At 39.5% G+C, this 22111-nt stretch overlaps 2 protein-coding genes across 6 annotated transcripts in view; one reads left to right on the top strand and one right to left on the bottom strand.

The window, feature by feature from the left end:
- Srsf11 (serine and arginine rich splicing factor 11) overlaps positions 1-7907 on the top strand; it is a 41704-nt gene extending 33797 nt beyond the window's left edge. For 2 of the 5 annotated variants that reach the window (XM_052730460.1, XM_052730464.1), the window contains exons 8-13: positions 1126-1207; positions 2733-2864; positions 4755-4844; positions 5870-5986; positions 6346-6484; positions 6586-7907. In XM_052730460.1, the coding sequence (XP_052586420.1) occupies positions 1126-1207; positions 2733-2864; positions 4755-4844; positions 5870-5986; positions 6346-6484; positions 6586-6780 (755 nt within the window). In that variant the 3' untranslated portion in view covers positions 6781-7907. The remainder of the gene's footprint in view (positions 1-1125; positions 1208-2732; positions 2865-4754; positions 4845-5869; positions 5987-6345; positions 6485-6585) is intronic. The other 3 variants (XM_052730463.1, XM_052730462.1, XM_052730461.1) reach the window with 3 other exon arrangements.
- A 3489-nt stretch (positions 7908-11396) lies between these two features.
- The window catches only part of Ankrd13c (ankyrin repeat domain 13C), a 54571-nt gene continuing 43856 nt past the window's right edge, over positions 11397-22111 (bottom strand). The window contains exons 10-13 of the mRNA XM_052730459.1: positions 19623-19702; positions 18099-18197; positions 15521-15621; positions 11397-13544 (exon numbers count right to left, since the gene is read on the bottom strand). Of these exons, the coding sequence (XP_052586419.1) occupies positions 13414-13544; positions 15521-15621; positions 18099-18197; positions 19623-19702 (411 nt within the window). The 3' untranslated portion in view covers positions 11397-13413. The remainder of the gene's footprint in view (positions 13545-15520; positions 15622-18098; positions 18198-19622; positions 19703-22111) is intronic.

The following is a 22111-nucleotide window of genomic DNA, read 5'->3' as shown; positions in this document are numbered from 1 at the left end:
GAAAACTGAGGCTGAAATGATTGTGACTTGCCTGTAATGGATCTCCCCCCCCCCCCCCCCCCCCCCCCCCCCACAGGGTTTCTCTGTGTAGTTTGGTGCCTGTCCTGGATCTTGCTCTGTAGACCAGGCTGGCCTCAAACTCACAGAGATCCGCCTGGCTCTGCCTCCCAAGAGCTGGGATTAAAGGTGTGGCCCACCACCGCTGGCTAGCCTACAATGAATTCTGTGGTTATGTGGCTTTTTTGTGGCATTCACAGTAAATTAAAGCCCATGAATGAAATCACCTAACTGAATTGTTGGCATCATTTTGATGATGGTGTGCATGTGAAAAGGGCAGTGGCTTTAATTGCCTCCTAGGTCCTGAAGAAAGAAATTTGGTATTTTGGAACTGAAACCGTTTTCCTTAAGTGTTTAGTACAGTACAATTGAAAATGGCAGTGGAAGAATGGGAATGTATCATGGAAAAGCTGTCTTCCTAAAGTCAGTCAGATTCTGTCACTGAGGTACAGTGACAAGATAATGAGTCATGACTTTGGATTAGAATTTTAACATAAATGCTTAGGTGGTAAAGACAGTGTTCTTGGTACTCTAAATATACCCACACACAAACATGTATGATGAGAACATTTCATTGGGTCAAGAATTGAAAATCAAAATGTACTTGAATTGTAGGTATATTTGTAGAACACCCTCAGAAAGGAAAAAGGAAAAGATGCAGTGGAACCTTCTGAAGAACAAATCAGAAAACAAAAGAATAAAAAAGATAGCCTTTAGTATATTGACTTGTGGGGATGCTTGGGCCCTCCAGAGCAATTCAGATTAGATAGTGGAGGAAACCTTAGCTAGCAATTACAAATTGCCATAGGATTTACTGAAAGTTGAGGTAATTCATATCACTAAAGTAAGCTTCCTGATGAGTCTGTGCATAAGATGATCACTTATAGCATTTGAAAGTATCTTAGAAAGACTGAAATAAAGACAAAGAATTCTTGGAAGACTAGCAAGATGGCTCAGTGGGTAGATGTGCTCTGGACAGTCAGGAGACTGGAATTCCATTCCTGAACCTCACACATATACCTCTGGTTAAGCATTTCTTAGTACAAGTTCCTTTTCTTTTAAATCTAGACAAGAAGGAGGAAAAGAGAAGACACTCGAGATCAAGGTCGCGCTCGAGGAGGAGGAGGACCCCCTCATCCTCCAGGCACAGGTTAGCAGCCTCCTCCTGACCATCAGCTGTACCTTAAGGACCACCTCCTATGTAAAGTGGGTCTAATCATTAATCATTGCTGTGAGTGTTAGAGGGAGGAGTTGCTTTGAGCATATTAGGAGAAAGGTATTAGGTGAACAGGTGATTCCTACTTAAAACCAAAGCAGTTAAGGACATTTCACTGGTAGGAAAGCTTTGAGACTTAAACACTAAAATGCCATAATTATATGAAAAGAACAGAAAACTTAAAACGTGTTCTTGATCTGACTTTGTAATTTTAGTAGTATTGCTGTCTACATAGCAAGAGTTAGAGCTAAATCTGTTCTTACCTCCCACAGTTGTTGTATACCCTTTTGTGAATACATAAGGTTCTCTGTAACTGAGTGGGTCTCCCTCCAAACTTAAGAATCTTTAGCTTTTACACTTTAAAAAATGAAATCAATAAAGTTTAGCTTATGTGGATTATATCTGACCATATTACAAATTGAAGCTATCATAATAGCTAACTCATCTCATTTACAGAGCTTTGCAAAAAACACTTAACCACCCCCAAAACACTTGATGATGAAAAAGATTTGGTGTACTTCACCAACCTAAAGTTTTAGCTTAGTAGTAGAAATTGTATTTTGCATTCAAATTTTTACACTATAGTTGTGTTTACTTTTTTTGTTTTCTTTGGGAAGGGAGTATGTTGTTTTGAGATAGAGTCTCAGTACTTAGCCATGGATGGCCTGAAACTCATTATGTAGGCAAGGCTACTCTCAAACTCAAAGATCCACCTGCTTCTTCCAAGTACTGGAATTAAAGACCATACCACCGTGCTTAGCTCACATATTTTTAATATAAGTTTTTATTCTTTAAGAATTTCATACAGTTTATTTTGATCATAATCAGCCTTGTTCACACATATTTTAAAACCTAGGCTCATGGCTGTGCAGTTAGAAAAAGGAGAGTTGGTTTTAATATTTTCAGGTAATTTTAATAACTATTCTTTGGTAAATTGCCCCAATTTGATGTGATTTCTGGTTGCTACCCAGTTCTATGAAATGGCATTTACTAATCACCTCAGATTTTATCATAAAACCAAAGAATCAGAAAACTCTTATCTAGCAGTATCAGGTTTTTACATCTTTTATTTTTTCTTGATAGCCAGATTATTGACAACAGATTTGTTTTCCTTAAGGGATAATATGCTTTATCCTTCACATACGCAGTTTAGATTACCTGTATCTGTTGGTTCTTAGCAGGTTATATTTTTGTTATGGAATCTTCTGGCATCATCAGCTTATAGAATGCATGTGTACCTGCATAGACTCACAGTCATATACACAAGCACAAAGTGCGTGCACATGAACACATGTATGAGTAATCTCTGAGGTCTGGAAGATAACTGGGCTGAATGATGACAGCAGTTAAAGGGAAGGAAATTTTTCTCCAATGTTTGATACAAAGCTCATATCTCTGAGGTAGATGTTTTGTGTATTTTAGATCTATATGCACATATATTACTAATTTACATTTTCAGGCGGTCACGAAGCCGGTCAAGGAGGCGGTCACACTCCAAGTCTAGAAGTAGAAGGAGATCCAAAAGTCCAAGACGGAGACGATCTCATTCCAGAGAGAGGGGTAGAAGGTCAAGGAGCACGTCCAAAGCCAGGTATATTTGTACAGTACAGACAGAGGCAGCAGCCATAGTTCCTGAGACCCTAGTGCTATGCTTTGCTTGTTGCAGCGTAGGTGAGGTGTGGGAGGGGGCTACTGTTGGTTTCTTATCTCTTGCCAAGCTGAAGGTGTGACACTTTTTTTTTCACATTTTTAAAAATTTATGTGTCTGGGTGTTGCCTGCATGTGTGTCTGTGCACCATGTGCATACCTGGTGCCCACAGAGGCCAGAAGAGTATATGGGATCCCCTGGAACTAGCGCTACATATGAGCTGCCACATGGACAGTGGAAATTGAACCCCAGGTCATCTGAAAGAGCAATAAGTGCTTTTAACTGCTAAGCCATTTCTCTAGCCCCTATAACATTTCTAAGTAATAAATTCTTTTGGCTACCCTTGTCACCTACCTCATTGGCTTTCCTCTTTTTTATTCAACCACTGCTGTGGGTCTGAGTTCTGGACTCCCAGACCTCTCTTGTCGTGTGCCAAGGAGCTCCAAACTGTGTTCATCTACCTTTATGTCATCATTACTGATTGGGAACATTCCTCAAGGATCATTTATGGTCTGAACATGGAGCCATATTAGAGAAAGTCTTTTGTCCCATGATCTGACCAATAAAGTTAATTGAGGATTTATAAGAAAAGAGAGAGTGGCATTTTCCCCCAAACTTAAAAATAACATTTTTTTTAACTAGTCTTGGGGCTGGAGAGATGACTTAGGAGTTAAGGATACTTGCTGCTCTTACAGATGACCTGGATTTGATTCCTGGAACTGACATCAAGTGACTCACATCTAGTTGTAACTCCAGGTCTAGTGGATCCAACACCTTCTTCTGGTGCACGTAAATTCATGGAGATAAATACATACAAGTTTAAAAATAAGTAAATGTATCTTTTAAAAAAGAACACATTTTTTCATATACAGACAAATTCTTTTTAAGTCAATGGTCTAGTCTTCAATAACTGAAGTTATAGTAGTTCCCTTTTGTCCCACCCCCCAATCATTTATCATTGGTGAGCATGTACCTTAACTGATTGGAAAGGAACTGTTTCCATACACAGAGAAGGAATCAGGCATTCCTTTCCTTAAGAACTTTCTATTGAAAGCAAGGGATAGTCAAATGGGAAGGAACAATGTTAAGTGATAGCTGTATAAATTCAGGTGTATTGATCAGTTACTGAAGGGAGAGCATTGTGGTATAGCACTCACTCGTGCTTTGAAAGACTAACAGTGGATGGTGTACTTGAGAAGGTATACTGAAGCCCATTAGGAGAGTTGGTGATAAAGGCTGTCTGGCAAGAGAAGATGACTGCTGGAGCAGAAGAACCAGAGGAGGAAGGAGACAAGGTGGAGAATGTGTACTGTGGGATTTAAATAGAAATGAATGGGAAGGACCTGTAAAGAGCTTTGGAATTGAGTGTGGTTGTAGTACCTACCTAACCATTGTGGCAGGAGAGTTTTCAGATGGCAACTGATTAGCCCAGAATATGCAGTAGCAAAAAAAAGGTACAAACTTTGGTTAGTCTGTGATAGGGGTTTCTTGGGCATGTGCTCATTGAAGGAAAGAGTGACTGGTTGTGGTGCTTTGTTGGTTTCCGACATTGTGACAGAGTTCAGGAACTTGTAATCAAGTGAAAAGGACCCAGCGACAGCAGTTAAGCCCATTGACCTCAGCACCAAACACAAAAAACTGGCCAGCATTCTAAATAATTTCTCAGCATTTAGGCCACTTTACTATTGGAAATAAGTTCTAAGTGAACTATCAAGAAAATGGAAGGCTTAGAGAAATTATTTTATCACACATATGCCATGTGTCATAACAAAAGTGAGATTACATGGAATGAAGTATTAGTCTTTCTTCACTTTATTAAATTATGTTTGTTAGAGACAAAAAGAAAGAAGATAAAGAAAAGAAACGTTCCAAAACTCCACCAAAAAGCTACAGTACAGCCAGACGCTCTCGAAGTGCAAGCAGGTAAGGCAGCAGCACCCTGAGGCCTGAGGGATGACTGTTTTTCAGTAGGACACAGATGTTCCAGAATCAGACAAATACCTCGATGTTGAGAAAATGAGGCTTCATTTGTGATGCTTACCATATTTATGTATTATGCTCAAGAATGTTTACTTCCATATAGTAGTTTCGTGATAAGTGAATGGGAGGCAAGAATGTGTCATTCTTTGACTATAGTGTAAATTATTACACAGAAAATGGAAGTGATATGGCAAACTTCATAGAAAATATATTCTTAATGTTCAACTCAATTTCAATCATATGTTGCTCAGACATGCTCGGATGCACTTATCTTATATGAATATACCAGAAGGTTTGTGCCATGGTTTTTAAAGACTGAAAAGCAGATCAAAGACTTGAGAACCAATAATATAAAATTTGGAGAAGAAAATGAAAATAAGCTTTGGTGTCCTTATATTTGGCATTGGTTCCAATGAGGCATAGAAAACTGCAGCACTAGATGAAAGGCTATTTTTTATTTTTATCTTTTAAAAACTACCAAACTATGGCAGCACACACCCATAAATAACCCAGCTCTTGGCAGTTAAGACAGGATAATGCCAAATTCAAGGCTAACCTGGACTGTATTATGTGACCGTGTCTCAAAAAATTCCATTAAGAAGGTAAAAACACGCCGGGCGGTGGTGGTGCACGCCTTTAATCCCAGCACTCGGGAGGCAGAGGCCGGCGGATCTCTGTGAGTTCGAGGCCAGCCTGGGCTACCAAGTGAGTTCCAGGAAAGGCGCAAAGCTACACAGAGAAACCCTGTCTCGAAAAACCAAAAAAAAAAAAAAAAGTAAAAACACTCATTTTTGTATTTAATAAGGTAAGGGATTTATACCTTCCCCAACTCCTTGCAGATCAATCCATCTCATTAGTCTTTTCTTAAGCTTGAGATTGTTTTGGCCTAAAGCAGTATTGTGAGGCAGGTTTTGGGCTGTGGGAGTTCTAATGGAGCTAGTGAGACCACACTATATTTTAAAGCCTAGTTTGCACATTTGTGATTCTAGGGAGAGACGACGGCGGCGAAGCAGGAGTGGTACAAGGTCTCCTAAAAAGCCCAGGTCTCCTAAAAGAAAGCTGTCTCGCTCACCATCTCCACGGAGGTAGGGGTATCAATTGTTTATACCTATGATTCGTAATATTTGGGACTAATAAATTTTTTAAACTGCTAGATTTCTTACATACACTTTAATTTGTGGGGGGCAATTAAGGCATTATTCTCTAGAGATTTTCAGTATGTGCTTTGTTGGGGGTGGAGGGTTAGCACTTCAGGCCTGTATCCAGCTTAGATTCTTTGATTGTCTGATGTTTTGATTTGGCTCTTTGTGATCTTTCTAGTGAGCTTGGTTAATAAGATCATCATCTAAGCAGAGTAAGACCTGTTGCCTACTTAGGAATAAAACTGCCAGAAGTTCCTGCAAAGTAGCTCTTATAAGCACATTTTAACTGTCATTCTTTCTAGACATAAAAAAGAGAAGAAAAAAGATAAGGACAAAGAAAGAAGTAGGGATGAAAGGGAACGATCAACAAGTAAAAAGAAGAGGAGCAAAGACAAGGAGAAGGAGCGCGAAAGGAAGTCTGAGAGCGACAAAGACGTCAAAGTAAGTACACAGGCCAGGGCACTGCCACTGAGGTGCTGTCCCTGTTTTTAAGAAGTGCTTTTCCTTTGAAGAAGCTTATTTTTCCATTCTCCTTGGCAAAGCAGGTGACACGGGATTATGATGAAGAAGAGCAGGGCTATGACAGCGAGAAGGAGAAGAAGGAGGAGAAGAGACCAACAGAAGCAATGTCCCCTAAAACAAAGGAGTGCTCTGTGGAGAAGGGGATAGGTGACCTGCGAGAGTCCAAAGTAAATGGGGATGATCACCACGAAGAAGACATGGATATGAGTGACTGAGCCCCTGAAGCTAGCTACAGATGGGCCTCGGTATCATTCCTCATGATACCTAATGCTGTGTGTGTTCATCTCACCAAGGTGTATACAGCTGCACATTACCAATGGCTGCAGAACACCCGATTGTGAACTCTAGTTCTTTACAGCAAAAGCTTTTAGAAAGTGGTACCTGGGTGACCAGCACTGCCATGGTGATATCCATTTGCGTGACCAAGCAGCTGTGCAACTGCTGCTTCTAACACAAATGAACAGCTGCATGCATCTCCAGCAGGCATGGATTGTCTCTGTCGTATGATCCTCAGTGCGTTCACTTAGAGTATTTCTAGAGTTTGAGTCCTTGCCGTGATAGAGCCATGTAGGGAATGCACTGATTGCATGTTACCCCAAATGTCATGAAACCCTCCAACACGGTGACCTACTTAATGGTCTTACTTGTTGACATGACAAATTAACATTCTTAGAGTTACATCTGGAAACAAGCATTTGTGATAGATAAGCCTTTTGAGCCTTGTGGCTAAATTTTTGTGGCTTTGTTTAACTTTCAAAGGTTATATATGCACTAACCTTTTTTGATGGCTAAGTAGGCTTTAAATTACAGGAAAAAAATTTTCAAATAAAACTGGCTGTAAAATATGATGTTTTGAATTAGAGTTGTTCACTTTTTCATAGCTACTTATGTTTTTTTCCAATAATTTATTTCACATCTCTACCAGTGAACGCAACCTGCTTATCCAGTCCATCACTAGAAGAAAATGACCTCGTCCTGATTTTCAGTTTTCAACTTTTGTTTTAAAGCTCACTGTTGAACAAGAGGAGGTGGTGGTGCATTTTAAATTGACCTTCATGTGCTTTTAAAATACGACAAATCTTGATAATGTACTTTTATTTGATCTCAAGTTGTACAAAACCAATAAATTTGTGTTACTTTGATTGCAGTGGTATCTTATGCACAGTGATTCCATGTTATATGCAGACTAGGTAGATAACTGTTTTCTTAGTTACAGGAGTTAGAAGCTTCACTTTTGTGCAGTAAAAAACAAAAGTAGGCTACCATCTGTGCCATGTTGATGTACAGTTTCTGAAATTGTTTTACAGGACTTTGATAATAAAACCCTGAAACTCACAAGTCATACTCCTGTAGAATTGCATTGTGTTTATTCACACGTTGAATATGTATGTCGTTACCTCATCAGTTTCCACTTCAGCTCTTCCTTTCCTTGTCTGCATGTTCAAACATAGTAACTAAATTGAGTGAGTTCACCACCTCAGGATAGATACCAGCAGAATTGTCAACAGTTCCTTCTGTCTAAATTATGGTTTAACTTGTGTTTTGGATGTAGGACTGGGGTCATGCAACAGTGTCTTAGGGATAAATATGATCTCACCTATACCTAGTAAATTTATATTTTCATTGACATTATAGGAATTTGCCTTTTCTGAAATAGTATGGAAGTTGTTGATCACATGTTTGTACTGTATTACAAAACTAAACAGATAAATGGCTAGTATTGGGTGGCTAAGAGGGAGATAGAGACTGGGGTTTGTAGTCTCCATGTTTTGATTATAAATTATTAAATAAATTGATTGCTGTAGAGAAAAGCAGCATTCGTACAGTTTGTAGTTGAGTAACTTTTTAAGGATTTTATGTGCAAGAATTTGGTCTATGACAAATGCATCAGATTCCATTAATGGTCTGAATAGCCTCTACATTTTTAAAACAAAGCTGATATGTAGGTGACATTTGCTTAAACACTTTAGTAGATAAAAGAACCATGTGGTGGCATGACCAATTCTGTAATAAACAAGGAAAACACTGTCAGTTCCCAGGGCAAATCAGTATCCAAAGTTCATTCTGTTGCCTGTGAGCAACCTCTTAATGCAGACATTCACTTTGCTACAGTTAGTTGTAAACTAGTGCCACTGATGTCATCAGAAGGCAGATTTATTTAGGACATTTCTTTGGTGAAGTCTGCATAAAGTTGGTACTGTACTGGCACGCCTCTTAGCTGACAAATAGTTGGACCCAAGTGGACACTGCCACCACACTGAGTTCTGTATTTGGTGGTAAAACAATTTTAAAATAAAAGTGGTTTTGTTAGAAAAATGTTTGTCCTTATTTATTTTGCATAGTTTTTAGTCATGAAAAACTTCAGGCTATGTAATTAGTGAAAGATGATGGCTCCATGGTAAGCCTGAGTGAGATGGGGGGCAAGCATGGGATGTAGAACCATCACCTTGCTAAAATAAGATATCCCTGGGCTGGTGGATGGTAGTTCCTATTTTAAAACTAATCAGTAATGGAGTGCCAGAAATAGGCTTAAGGTATTCAGTTCTCTTGGATGGCATCTGCACCTTATGGGAAGATGAATTCTGACTACATCGTGTCTATAAAAATGAGAAGTGCTATCCGTGTGCTCTTTGCAAAAAAAAAAAAAGGTAGTGTATTACTAGGTTATTTCTGTAAAGTATGCCACTAATGTAAGAATGGTACCTCTTTTTAAAACTCACTGCTAATATGGGGTTTTTTAGTTTCATTTTTTTGCATGAGAAACTGAAGGTTAAAGGTCACAAGTGGAGTGCTATAAATATTTAATAATCAGGATGTTATCCCAAGATGAAGTTTTTACTTTTCCAGTATTTTAGATAGAAATTGATTTACCTTTCTGAAGGTAAATTCACTTTTTAGTACTGGATGTAAAAACAAAACAAAAAACTTTAAAATACTTAGCAAGCACCCAAATTAATGTCTATCATTACAAAGAATCAGTATAGCAGCTATCAGAAAAGCAGAAGCTTTAGTTTTTAGAATGTGATTTGACATAATGACTTGAGTTTTGTACCTGGTACTGCAAGTGGATCTAGGCAGTGGAAGGAGAGGCTGACAGCTATAATAGGGTGGATCCCACAGAGCAGACTGAAATGGCCTATATCTTGTTACTTGTTAGTTTGGAGCATGGGTGTCCTGCAGAAGGACAACTAGGAAGCTGAAGACACTTCAGAAGTCTTGAGCTGCTGCTTCATCTCAAAGGGGTACACAAAAGCTGAACTTGACATTGCTTTCCAAAATTTTACCACCCAGGCAGCAGCATCCTTCAGACAAGAGGTGGAGTTACTGTGTTACATGTTTCTGTTCTAAAGTCATACTCACTTGAAAAACATTCAAAGCCTGATGACTGGGAACTAGCTGATCTGACTCTGAATGCCTGTAGACTTGCATGTGTTGAGGATGTGGCAAGGTTAGAAGTACTGTTCCAGAGCAAGCTGAAAGGAGCAGCTTTTTTTGTTTTGACCTAGCCCTACTGTGCAGTGAGATCTAAAAATTGGCTGCTGACATGCTGTGAAACTTGTAGGTGACAGCTAATGCTGTCTGAGGTTTCTGGCATGCAATGTTTTTATAAACCTGCAGCTTCATAGTTTACCAAATCATGGTTTTGGCTGAGCTTCATTTTTGCTAGCTTTGTGATTACTTCCTGTCCAATTCTCCGTGGGCAAATTTGATTGTTAGTTGTCTGCAAAGTGGTCCACTCTCCAGTCTTCCTGTACTCAACCAGATCTGTCTTCTGTAGACTTAGTGGAAAGTAAAGAGGTTGAACCTAACATCTCATACAAGGCAAGCACGAAACCAAAGTGGTACATTTCTAACCACTTTTTACATAGGGTCTCATTAAACTGTCCTCTTGATCCTGCTGCTTCAGTCTCCCAGATAGTTGGAATGGACTACATGTATGTACCACTGCACTTGACTTGAAAACCCAATTTTATTCATGGGCTTTAGTTTTGCCTTCAGCTGCTTGCTATTAGCTAATAATCATGTAGGCTTCCAACCATCAACATGTACTTAACTCAGCCATGATACCTGCTGTACACTGCTTTTATTTACTGCAGTTTCCCCTCCTCTTCTCCAGGTCTCTTTCCCTAACCTCCCCTCTCCCCCAGATCCACTACTGCTCCTTTACCTTCAGAAAAGAGCAGGCTCTCAGGGTATCAACCAAATATGGCATAACAAGTTACAATAAAACCAGGCCTATACCCTCGTATCAAGAGAGTCCCAAAAGCAAGCGAAACCCACAAGAAGACCAAGCTATACAACCATAACTTAGTTCATGCACAGGACCTATCAGACGCATACAGGCTCCCTGACTGTCACTTCAGTCTCTTGTGAGCCCCTATGAGACCTGGTTAATTGAATCTGTGGGCCATGTTCTTGTAGTGTCCTTGACCCCTCTGGCTCCTAAAATCCTTCCTCCTCCTTGGATTCCCCGAGCTCTGCCTAATGTTTGGCTGTGGGTTTCGGCATCTGCCCCTATCAGTTGCTGGATGCAGCCTTCTCTGATTATGTTAAGCTCCAGTATACAAAACTGCAGCTCTGCCAAAGAATGTATACTAAGGACAAGTTCATGAATGGTTTCTTGAAGATGGGAACCATATCTCAGATGTCACCTAAGTGATGAGGTATCACACCTTCCTGAATGACACCCCTACTACTAATTTAAACTTTTAAAATTTGCAATACATAATTTTACATACCTACATTTCAAAACAGTAATCTGCATGTAAGATTATAAAAAAATACTGATCTTAATTTCATTAACAAGATTAAAAGGCACATCATGAAAAACTAATATTGTGAAAAGTTTATTTGCATTAATTATTAACTCCTTTTTTTCCCCACCATCATAAGAGATGCATTTGTTCTTTGTGATCAGAGGAAAGACATTTTGGAATGGACAATCTGATTCTACTATTCATTAAAAGAAAAATTGAAGTCTTAAAACAATCCAGTGCAACAATTTTCAGTAGTACAATCCAGTGCAACAATTTTCAGTAGTACAATCCAGTGCAACAATTTTCAGTAGTCCACCTGTCTCCAGTGTAACCCAGCAAAATATTCACATGTTAAGAAATTCCACGTCTGAAGCTGCAATTTATCGTTTTTTTCCTACCTGGTCTACAGAGCCAGGGAGCCTAAAGCAGCAGTGGTCACTGCCTTTCAGAACCCCAGAATTCACCACTGACAACACCTCAGTAGCTAAGTCACTGGATCAGCCATTGTCTGAATGCCAGGGACCAAACCTTCATTCCATCAGGCTAGCTCTGGGCTTCCCAATTCTTAAAATTATCTTACTGGAGTGATTAGGGCTTTGAATTTTTAACTCTTGATTATTTTTCTTATAAAAAGTAATAAAATGTTAACATATACAAGGTGTATCACTATGTGAAATGTAATTGTAGAGAGATAAATATCTGATGGCTGATGCTTTGGATTTTTAAATAATCTCTTCAATAAAAGTCTAAAATTTTGGTAAAAGTTTAAACTACAGGTCACTCTATAACAACCTGACAGGTGCATCCTTGACACATTTCATTAGGACACATTTATAAACATTTAGCTAAGTCTTTAATACAACATGATACTTTATGACTTAGACATTAGTCTCCCTAATTTATTTTCATTCTTGGACCTTCAAACCATCTTGTAATAAATATGAAAAATTTTAAGTGCAAAAATGAGTAATGCATGATTTTAACACTTTGGAGACAGAAATCAGTAAATATTTTCCTGTGACTTAAGAAAAAAATAAGAACTGTCAATCTTGCATGTTTCTGGACTTTTAGCTTATAACAAATATATTGTAGCATATAAAATGTTTTTACCTTATTTTGAAAGCATTACATACATATAGTTGTCCAAAATATGTATTTTTTAAAATTGACACCAATGCATCCATATTCCATTAAAAATAATCTGACTTATGTGCACTTACTAGGAAGCAAGTTTAAAAATTTGGAATTTGTTTTAAAGTGCTGATACTTGGGAGAGGGCTAGCTGTAAGCGTGTTACCGTACCTATCAACAGAACAAGAACCTTTAAACTCAAGTTTAGAAAAAAAACAAACAAAAAAAGAGGTTCTATCAAAGGAAGATCAGTAACAGTTTCCACTGAAAAAAGATTCAGGTAAAACAAAGAGCACCACGATGAGCTGCATGAAGGTGCTGGGGGCACCGCATTTCCTGTAGGGAGCACTCCCTCGGGGAATGCATTGCAGCTGAAAATGCAACTGTTACCGAGGTGCTGGGGGGAGGCGGGGCACCACATTCCCTGCAGGGAGTGCTTCCTTGGAATGTATTGCAGCAGGCTGTAAATGCGACTAATGGTTGCCATTGCTCTGTTCACCTCAGAAAACTCATTTCCTTCTAGTTCACTGCACATTCAGATTACAGAACTATACATAATAATGAAAACAAAGTTTAAAGGAACATTTATACATGCCACCCTGAATAGAGGTGACGCATTTCAAGGGGTTTCATATCTCTTAAGACACTGAATTTACGTTAATGGTCCAGGAGTGTTTTAGATATAGCTATAGATATATTTATATGCATATATATTTCAACAGGAAGTGTAAAAATCTTTAAAAACAAATCACAGCACTCACAGCTGCTTTACATAAGAAGGTCTCAGGGTCACTGGGTGTCAAACTATTACAGACAGGAAGTGACTTTAAAAAGATGAATGGCACATCAGGAAGCTTCGGACGTTTATTAGAGGTTTCTCATCACATCACTGATGTGTCGACCCTCTGCTTACAGAAGCTCTGTCTCTGCCACCTGGAGCCTCTTGCTCTTCTGGATCAGTTAAAGGTCAGGAAAACGACTCGGGTCTTCCTTGTAGTCTTCAGGGATGGCAAAGATGGAGCCATCAAATTCATCACATCGGAACTCCTGAAAAGTCACAGTGGCTGTGATCGTGGGAAACACGGGGATATCTGGAGAACAAATGGTGAGATGCTGTCAGATGCCTATCTGTGACAACCCATTCGAGTTGGCCACATTCCTTCTCACAACCGCATTTCCAGAGCGACCCAATTTGTACCCACCCTAGCCTGGGCAGTGGGTTCCAAGACTCTGGGGCCTGGGGCCCTTGCAGCTGCTTCCTAGCCTGATCTGGCTTCCACAGAGGCACATCTCCCTGATTTTTTAAATCTTGACACCTTTACTTCAAGTGACACCTCGTCCACTGGATAACATATTACTTGAGCATGACAATCATATAAAAGTTTCTGGCCCAAATGGTAAGTGAATCTGTAAAGTATGTTCACCTGCTCTGCTCATTTGATTCTCCCTGAGTTCCTGGAAACTGCACAGGCCAGGCAGAAGCTGGTCTTATTCCTAACCCCCTTTACTCAGGGGCCTCAGATTTCATTCATGAACAGCCTCTGAAGTGGGTCTATCCAGCCAAAGAGTCTACCCAAGGTGAGAAACAGTAAAGTTGCTTTTATATACTTAGTATTTTGTCTGCAGAATATTCTCAGGCCAGAAACAGGAGGGAAAGCTTTAATGAAACAATCACCACAGGCACTCTGGAGCTTCCAGCTTCCACTGCTGCCTACTGTTGGAGACACAGTCTCACAGGAGTCAGCAAACTCAGGCCTTCTGACCGAACTGTTTTGTATGGCTTGTAAGAATTTTCCTAACCCAGCACTCAGATTTCTTTTAAAAGTTTGCCCATTTCTTTAGAAAGTTTGATAATTTTATATTTCACATTTAAGACGATGACCTTTAACTTCAGTGTAAACTAAGGGAAGGCTTGTTTGCTTTCCTTTTACTTTCTTTCCTTTTTTTTTTTTTGGTCATTGTTATTGTTTTGTTTTTCGAGACAAGGTTTTCTCTGTGTAGTCCTGGCTATCCTGGTGTTCTGGAACTCACACTGTAGACCAGGCTAGCCTCGAACTTAGAGATCACCAGCCTTTGTCTCTGAGTGCTGGGATTAAAGGTGTGGGCCACCACACTCTGGCTGGCTGTTTCTGTTTACAGAAAGAAGCCCCACCACTCTCACCATGTGTAGTAGAAAACTATCTTTCCTACACTGAAGTGCCTTTGTTAGACAAAGAGTGTGTTAGAGGAACTTCTGGTCCCTCTGCCCACGTGCATACCTGCACCACACATTTGCAGTGCTGGAGACATGGAGTTAAAATCAACCCATGGGGAATAATTGTTAATACATTACGATTGAGTCTTTGTCACAACAGTTCAGCTGTTATGACCCAATTCCGCCCTCTTACAACTGCTAGGAAAAGCCTAGTAAACTAATGCAGAATTCTACTTCCTGACTTCCCATGCAAACACTAAATGATCTGTTTCCTGCCATTTGGATAGGAACTAGTGTGTCAACTATCCCTCTGCAAAGGTTTCTTAAATTCCTCCTCCTGGTGCTGTGCAGTCTGCATCTCTTTGTTTCATTATGTATATCTGTGCTTCTTTATTTTAGTGACTTAAATGTTCACACTCACTCTCCTGCAATGAGGTGCTCCCATGTCCTTTATATTTCAATTCCTTTAAATCACATAGAAATCAAAACTTGCATCAGGTGCTGTATTTCTCAGGCATTTTATACACGTAACAAAACAGAAACACCAATGCACTTAAATAATAATAAAAAAAAACTGAGTAAAAATGAAGCAATTGGTGCCGGGCGGTGGTGGCGCACGCCTTTAATCCCAGCACTCGGGAGGCAGAGCCAGGCGGATCTCTGTGAGTTCGAGGCCAGCCTGGTCTCCAAAGCGAGTTCCAGGAAAGGCGCAAAGCTACACAGAGAAACCCTGTCTCAAAAAACCAAAAAAAAAAAAAAAAAAAAAAAAAAAAATGAAGCAATTGGTATATGCATTGCCCTTTAAAATATATACCTTATGAAATTTGAATTTAAAAAAACAACACTAAAATTACACCTAAATTATTGTCTTACCTAATTTTACAGGAAAGCCTGGAGGAAGCTTCATTTGAACAAATTCTCTAAGCTTGTTAAAGTGCTTGAAGGGTGCTATTACTTCTAGAACATTCAATAATCTGAAAATGAAAGAATAATATTTTCATGGTTCAGGTCCTTAAGGTTGTTCTTGAACTGCATAGCTCAAACCAGATAAGCTGAGGCAGATTAACTCCTCAATCTTTCTGGGATGCAAGGCTGAAGTGCATCTATTTTCTTTTATTTTCATGACTGAGCTTCACTATCAGGTTAGAAGGGTTAATCTTAATACTGATGATCCTGGCTTGCTCACATAAATTTCAGATCACACAATCAATCCTTCTGCTTAAATTCCAGGGTTCTTCAGTTTCGGGTATCACAGAGTCACACAACAGCTCCTTTGATCCTCTGGTTGAGTTATTCTAACACCTACTATTATTTTTCTTTCAACAGGAGATATCTTCCAGTGCCTTGCTGTGTAAGCAACAGCTAAACACAAATTAAATCACCACTTTCCTTTACTGAGTAAGCAACAGCTGGACACACATAAATCACACGATTTTCCTTTACCTTACTTTTTTTCTGGGGCTGAGAGTTGGCTCCAAGATCTCATGCTTACTGCTGAGCTTATAAGATCCCAGCACTTTTTAAAAATTCTTGAGACATATAATGTCACACTAACTTGTCCGGGAAGGCCTTGAAGTTCTGATCCTCCTGCCTCAGTGTCACAAATAGCTGGATTGTGGGCCTGAGCATAATTTACCCCTTCCTATGTGTCAAAAACTATGGGTGGGTTACTTCTATGCTTTCTCTACCCAAATACCTTGAATTTGTTTCCTAATAACTGAGAGCTAGACTACAAAAAGAGGCCATGGTAGAATATTTGCCCAATATAAGCAAGGTCCTAGGTTCAATCTGTAGCACTACAAAAAAACAAAAAACAAAAAACAAAGAAAATCCAAAAGTTTATTTATTTGAAACCAGGTGGAGTAGCTCACACCTGTAAATTCACATGATCCCAAAATACTCAGGAACCTGAAGCATGGCAACTAGGAGAGTTCCAGTAAAGTCTGGGCTACAGTAAGGTCCTATCAAACCAAAGAAACCTTGTAATTTAAAGGGGTAATTTTCTATGGTGATTGTTCTGTACCCATTTGGAATCAAATATTATCTCACAGATAATGTTCCTACAGAGACATGTCTATCACATCTTGAACACTAGCCACACTTGGAGGCTAGTAAATGGATGCCACTTCTGTACAAAGACATGTCTCTGACACTTTATCTGCTGTCAAAATTTAATTTCAGCCACATCTATTCTCATCAACTATCTCTGACGTATTTGTTTTGTGACAATGCTGTTCTCTGTTCAGTTTAGTATTCCTTTGGCCTTTCCATCCCTTTTTCATTTCATTCTGTTGTCCTTCATCTCAGGAGTGATCTAGTTAACACCGATTTTATGTTCTTGATGTGTTTTTCCACAGCAGCAACAGGAAGTTTCTTCTGTTGTAGAATAGATTGTCTATTTTCTGTATGCAGTATTCCTTGATTTCCTTTTCCTAGGACAGTGTTCACAATTATCTATGTACTAATACATCTATTTCTCATGTCTTAAGGATCTCTGGAGTTAACTCCAAGCACACTATAAAATCAGCTGCATCCCTTTATTATGAATCAGAGATATCTTCCCATGTTTGCTAACTCTCTTCTCACATTTGCCTCCAGCTTCTTCCCATGTGTGACCTCTAGCTTACAGAGGCTCTATACAACAACCTACTACCCTTCTAAAGCTTGAGGGTGACAAGGGCAGGGAGTGTGAACAGATTTTGTTCAAAATTATAGACCCTGCTCTCTTCTCTAAGGAAAAAAAGTCAGTGTATTGGGCTAGGTTCAAAGGGGAATGAATTAGGGAAAAATAATAATAACTGGGTCCTTCAACTCCTGTCCAGCCACATTTTCATAAGGAGCCAAGAGTACAGCCCATCAAGAGTGAGTTGGGTACCCACCTCCCATCTATTCATCTCTCCAAACTCAATGTTTCTAAAAAAGTATCTGGTGTAGGTGGACCTAGAAGGGTATATTCAAGGTGTGCATCTCAGTATAGTTTTCAATATGGACAAACTGAAAACAGGATGTTTATCAATAAAAGAACAACAAAAACAAATGACAGGAGGTCAGCACTACAAATTCCAAGAAAAAGAAAAAAAAAAGACAAATGTGATTACTGTTGGAATCTAAGACACTCTGGCTCATAAAGCACATAAACTTGTGTGGCAAAATTTGGACCATTCTTGGACTCTGCATTCACAAGATAGAACAAATGTGCTGAAACAAAATATCTTCTTATTCCACAAATGTCTATGCTTTGAGGTTTTTTTATAAGCATGTATTGCTTTAATAATTTTCTTTAGACTATTCAAAATTTATCTATAGAAAATGATACTTTTGTAAACCAGAAAATTTACGGGCAGGTGCATACACCCTTGAGCCAAGATCTGTCTGCTTTTTTCACATTTCAGCACCTCAGATACAAATACTGGTGCCTGTCAGGACCTTTTGTAATCAACAGTGCACTTACGACTCAATTCCCAGGGGAAATTCCTGGCTCATGGCTACAGTGGCTTTAAATGTTTTCTTGCTCTCTTTGCACACCAGTTCTCTGCCCAGGTGTGGTGCCCTGCAACAGAAAGAACACTGTTAGGGAGTCTGGCTAAGAACTCATCACTCTCAATCAATACTCACTCTCAATCAATACTCACTATTACTTCCACTTGTCTTACCCTGTCTACAGAAATATTATTATTATGCTAAAAACAAAATGCATATAAGAAATGAGACAAAAAAAAAGAATTTAAAAGTTCAGGAACAAATGTCAATACTCAAGGAATTTCATACTGAATAAAAACAATTTTAATAATAAACACTGTTTTTAGGAACAAAGAAAATCACTATGAAAATAAAAATCTCTTTCACTGTCTACTACTACAGTCCCAACATTCAACAATAAAAAGCACTGTGATTAAAGAATTCTGTACATAGCATTGTTAAAATTATAACACATTTAAAACTCATTTCTTTTGGTGTGTGTGTCTACACTGAGGCAAAAATTCAACTCTGTTCACACAGAATGAGCTGAGCAGACAAGGCTGAGTTGAAGAAAGCAGAAATTATTTCAAAATTATTTCTCTTGCAGAATTAATCTAGAGGAGACCTTCCTTATACCATTGAGTTGTGTGACTGGGCTTTCCTGCCCTGTTTCAAAGTGCTGTTGAACTATCTGGCACATGCCACAAGTGACTACATGATGGTTTCCTCTGACCTGCTGGGGCATCTAATTATCAAAATAATGGTTACTCACAAAAAGGCTAGGCCCAACACTGTAAAAAGTATGTCCATCCAACACGTTAACACTAGAACAGAACATGGAAAACCTGTGATCATAGCATGCCTTTAAATAAGGAAAGAACAAGGCAGCTTCTTCCTGAGCACAGTGGAGTGGGTGGGAGGGATAGGTGTAAGGGGGGCTATTTTCTCCACCAAAAGGAAACATGGGTGAACCAAAATAAACATCCATTCATTCAAAATAACCTTTTTTTCATTCACCCATCTTCTAGTCAATACATGTATAAGGAACAGCAATGCTGTGCCTACACCTCTCCAAGAGTTAGTGATAAGCAGTAAGTAAAGGTTTATGGAAGGATACTGAGAAATCAATGAAATGAATGATGACAAGACAAAGCTTGCAAAGTCAGACAGGAAACAAACTGGATGGCTAAAGCATCAGCACAGCTAAGAGCAGTCTGCCAGACAAGGGAAGCTGAAAAGCAGCACTCCCTTAGAACAAGTCCTACAAGTTCTTGCTTGGTTCTTGCTTGTTGGTTGGTGTGTGTGATTGACAGAAGGGATGTAAAAAGAAGGCTCTAGACTCACAGTGCACACACAATTTGGGAGGTTTCTTTCTTATGCTTGCTTTATATTTCTTAAATAGCTTCAGATAAAAATAGATCAATAATATGCTCTCAAAACTCTTGTATCTAAATAGACTGTTAACAAATTTTTCTTCCTAAGATCCAAAGAAAACATAAACCAAAAGACCACCTACTTTCCATTTTCAGCAGATATGTATTCTTCCCACGTAATAGTGTTCTGAGGAGGAGGGGTAAGGGACTGTCTTCTAACCGGCTGCCAATAAGAGAAAGAGATAAGGAGAGTATAGAATGTTGGGTGAAGAATATCACATTTTAAAATGTAAAGTTAAAACACTGAGGCGGGAAAGCTTAGCAACCCAAGACTCTCTTGGCTTGAGCTACATGCACCCATTTCCTAACCATGCACTGGGACCCCCCTACCTGCATTGAGGCAAAGGCACACCCCACTCCAAACCATGCATACAATTGGCTCTTCCCTAGCAATCCTTTCATAACCCCCATCTTTCTACTCAAACATATCTTAGAACATATTCAGTTTAGTAATGCACAGCAAAACAGACTGTCATCTGAGTGAACATTTTGGAAAAACCCCTATATGTCATCTGATGCCAATGCGAGATTAGACATGCAAAATTATTAACATCAGATGCATCATGGTAAAGGACATATACAGGTAACTCAAGCATGTCAATCAAAACAGAAAACCATCATATCTCTCCTCTAGCCATCAATTCCCCCTCTTCCCAGACACCATAAAAGGTAACCCCATACACTATCTGTGGCTCCTGCGTGCTCTAGCTCAAGTAGGCCACTGCTCCTTTGCAGTCTCTGTTACTGTCTCTAAATAAAACTCTGTGCTGCTTTGCTGTTTGTGTGCTTTCCAAATTAAGTGAGATGTCAAGGGTTTGGACACACTGGATCCAGACAAAACTGTCTCACAAGATAATCAACTGGGGCTGGGGTTTTTAGTGACAGCATGTTAGCATGCCTAACAGAACAGCAAACTAAGTACTGGTCCACTTAGCCTCTTCTATGTAACATTTAATGAGGATAATCCCAAGGTAATCCCATGGCAATTTAAGCATTAACACAAATATTTATTAATATTAGCATCAAGCTAACATCTCTTCACTGTTTCAGGCATCTAAAAATCTTCCAGACAGTATGCTAGATACAGAAGCACAGACAGATGCAAGCATACTGGCTTCAAAAAATTTAAAGCAGCAGAAGAAAAAAAACTGTATCAATGAGCAGTTCAGGGATACAGTTCAGGGATAGTCAGTGGAGATGGCACAAATGCCTGGGAAATGGGAGCATGAGGTTTAAGGTCATCCTCTACTACACAATAAATTCAAGGCCATCCTGAACTACATGAGACTGTCTCAAAGAGAGGGGAAAAAATTACTAGACTGAGTCTATTCATACTGCCTAGGTGAGGGCACAGGGCTGAATTTTCCTACAGGTTTCCCACAACCCAAAACTCCTAGGCTCAAAGAAGCCTCCAGCAACAGTCTCCCAAGTGCTTGAGTTACACAGCACTATGTCGGCTCAAAAAATGATTTCAGGTCAAATGAAACTACAGAAGCCAGCTCTACAGACTTGTGGAGGCTTCCATCTTTTCAGTTTTGTTTTTTGAGACGGGGGTCTCTCAATATAGCCCCACTTGTCCTAAAACTCACTCTGTAGACCAGGCTAGCCTCCAACTCAGAGATCTGCATGCCTCTGCCTCCCGAGTGCTGAAATTAAAGGCATGCTCCACCACTGCCAGGCTTATAATAATGTTTTTAAAGCAAGGAGAATTACAGTGAAAAATATGAATCAATATATTTATTTCAACTACGGTAGGAAACAGGAAAAGGAGAGATATCACAAGGAATTACCTGTTAACTATCTTTAAGGTCAGATATCAGTGACTGTTAAATATGAGTTTAGATCACTGTAGGATGAGCCAGCAATAGGAAGTAAACTAAGGAGAAGCAGTGCAAACTGAAAACTGCTAGGGAGAAATAAGGTGAATGACAGCCAAAAGTAACACCACTACAGCCTGATCAGAGAGGGAGGGAGCTTTGTTCTGAGTTGTTTTAAAGATAGGGTCTCAGGTAACCCAAGCTGGCTTCTAGTTCACTATGTACCCAAGATCCTCAACTCCAGATCCTTCACCTCCCAAGAGCTGGGGGTACAGGCATGTGCCACCTGGCCCACCTTTCCCCCTCTTTCTATAGGTGGGATAAGCAGACAAGGAGAACTGTGGGAAGAGGAAGGCTGAGTCAGGAGTCGCCAGCCAGACACAGAGAAAGCAAGATGTCAAGGCAGAACTGAGAAAAGGTACCAATCCACGTGGCTAAATAGATAAGAATTATGGGTTAATTTAAGTGTAAGAGCTAGTCAGTAATAAGCCTGAGCTAACAGCCAAGCAGTTATAAATAATTTAAGCCTCTGTGTGATTATTTTATAAAAAGCTGCAGGACTGTAGGTGAGAGATTTGTCCCAACTGCTGGCCAGCTGGAACACAGGAAAACTTCCAACTACATCTTTCTAGTATTAGTATGTCCCTAGTCAAAGGGATATATCCCACTAACTGGGATTGGTCAACTGTGGCTTGTTGCAGCAGCCTGCTACAGACTTTACAAATGTCTGGAAAAGCCACAGATCCCTGTTCCAA

Source organism: Peromyscus californicus, unplaced genomic scaffold, assembly GCF_007827085.1.
Source record: "Peromyscus californicus insignis strain IS unplaced genomic scaffold, ASM782708v3 Scaffold_9__1_contigs__length_137607984, whole genome shotgun sequence".
NCBI lineage: Eukaryota > Metazoa > Chordata > Mammalia > Rodentia > Cricetidae > Peromyscus > Peromyscus californicus.
The sequence above is the reverse complement of the archived record's forward strand: the minus strand, read 5'-3'. Positions and strand labels throughout refer to the sequence as shown.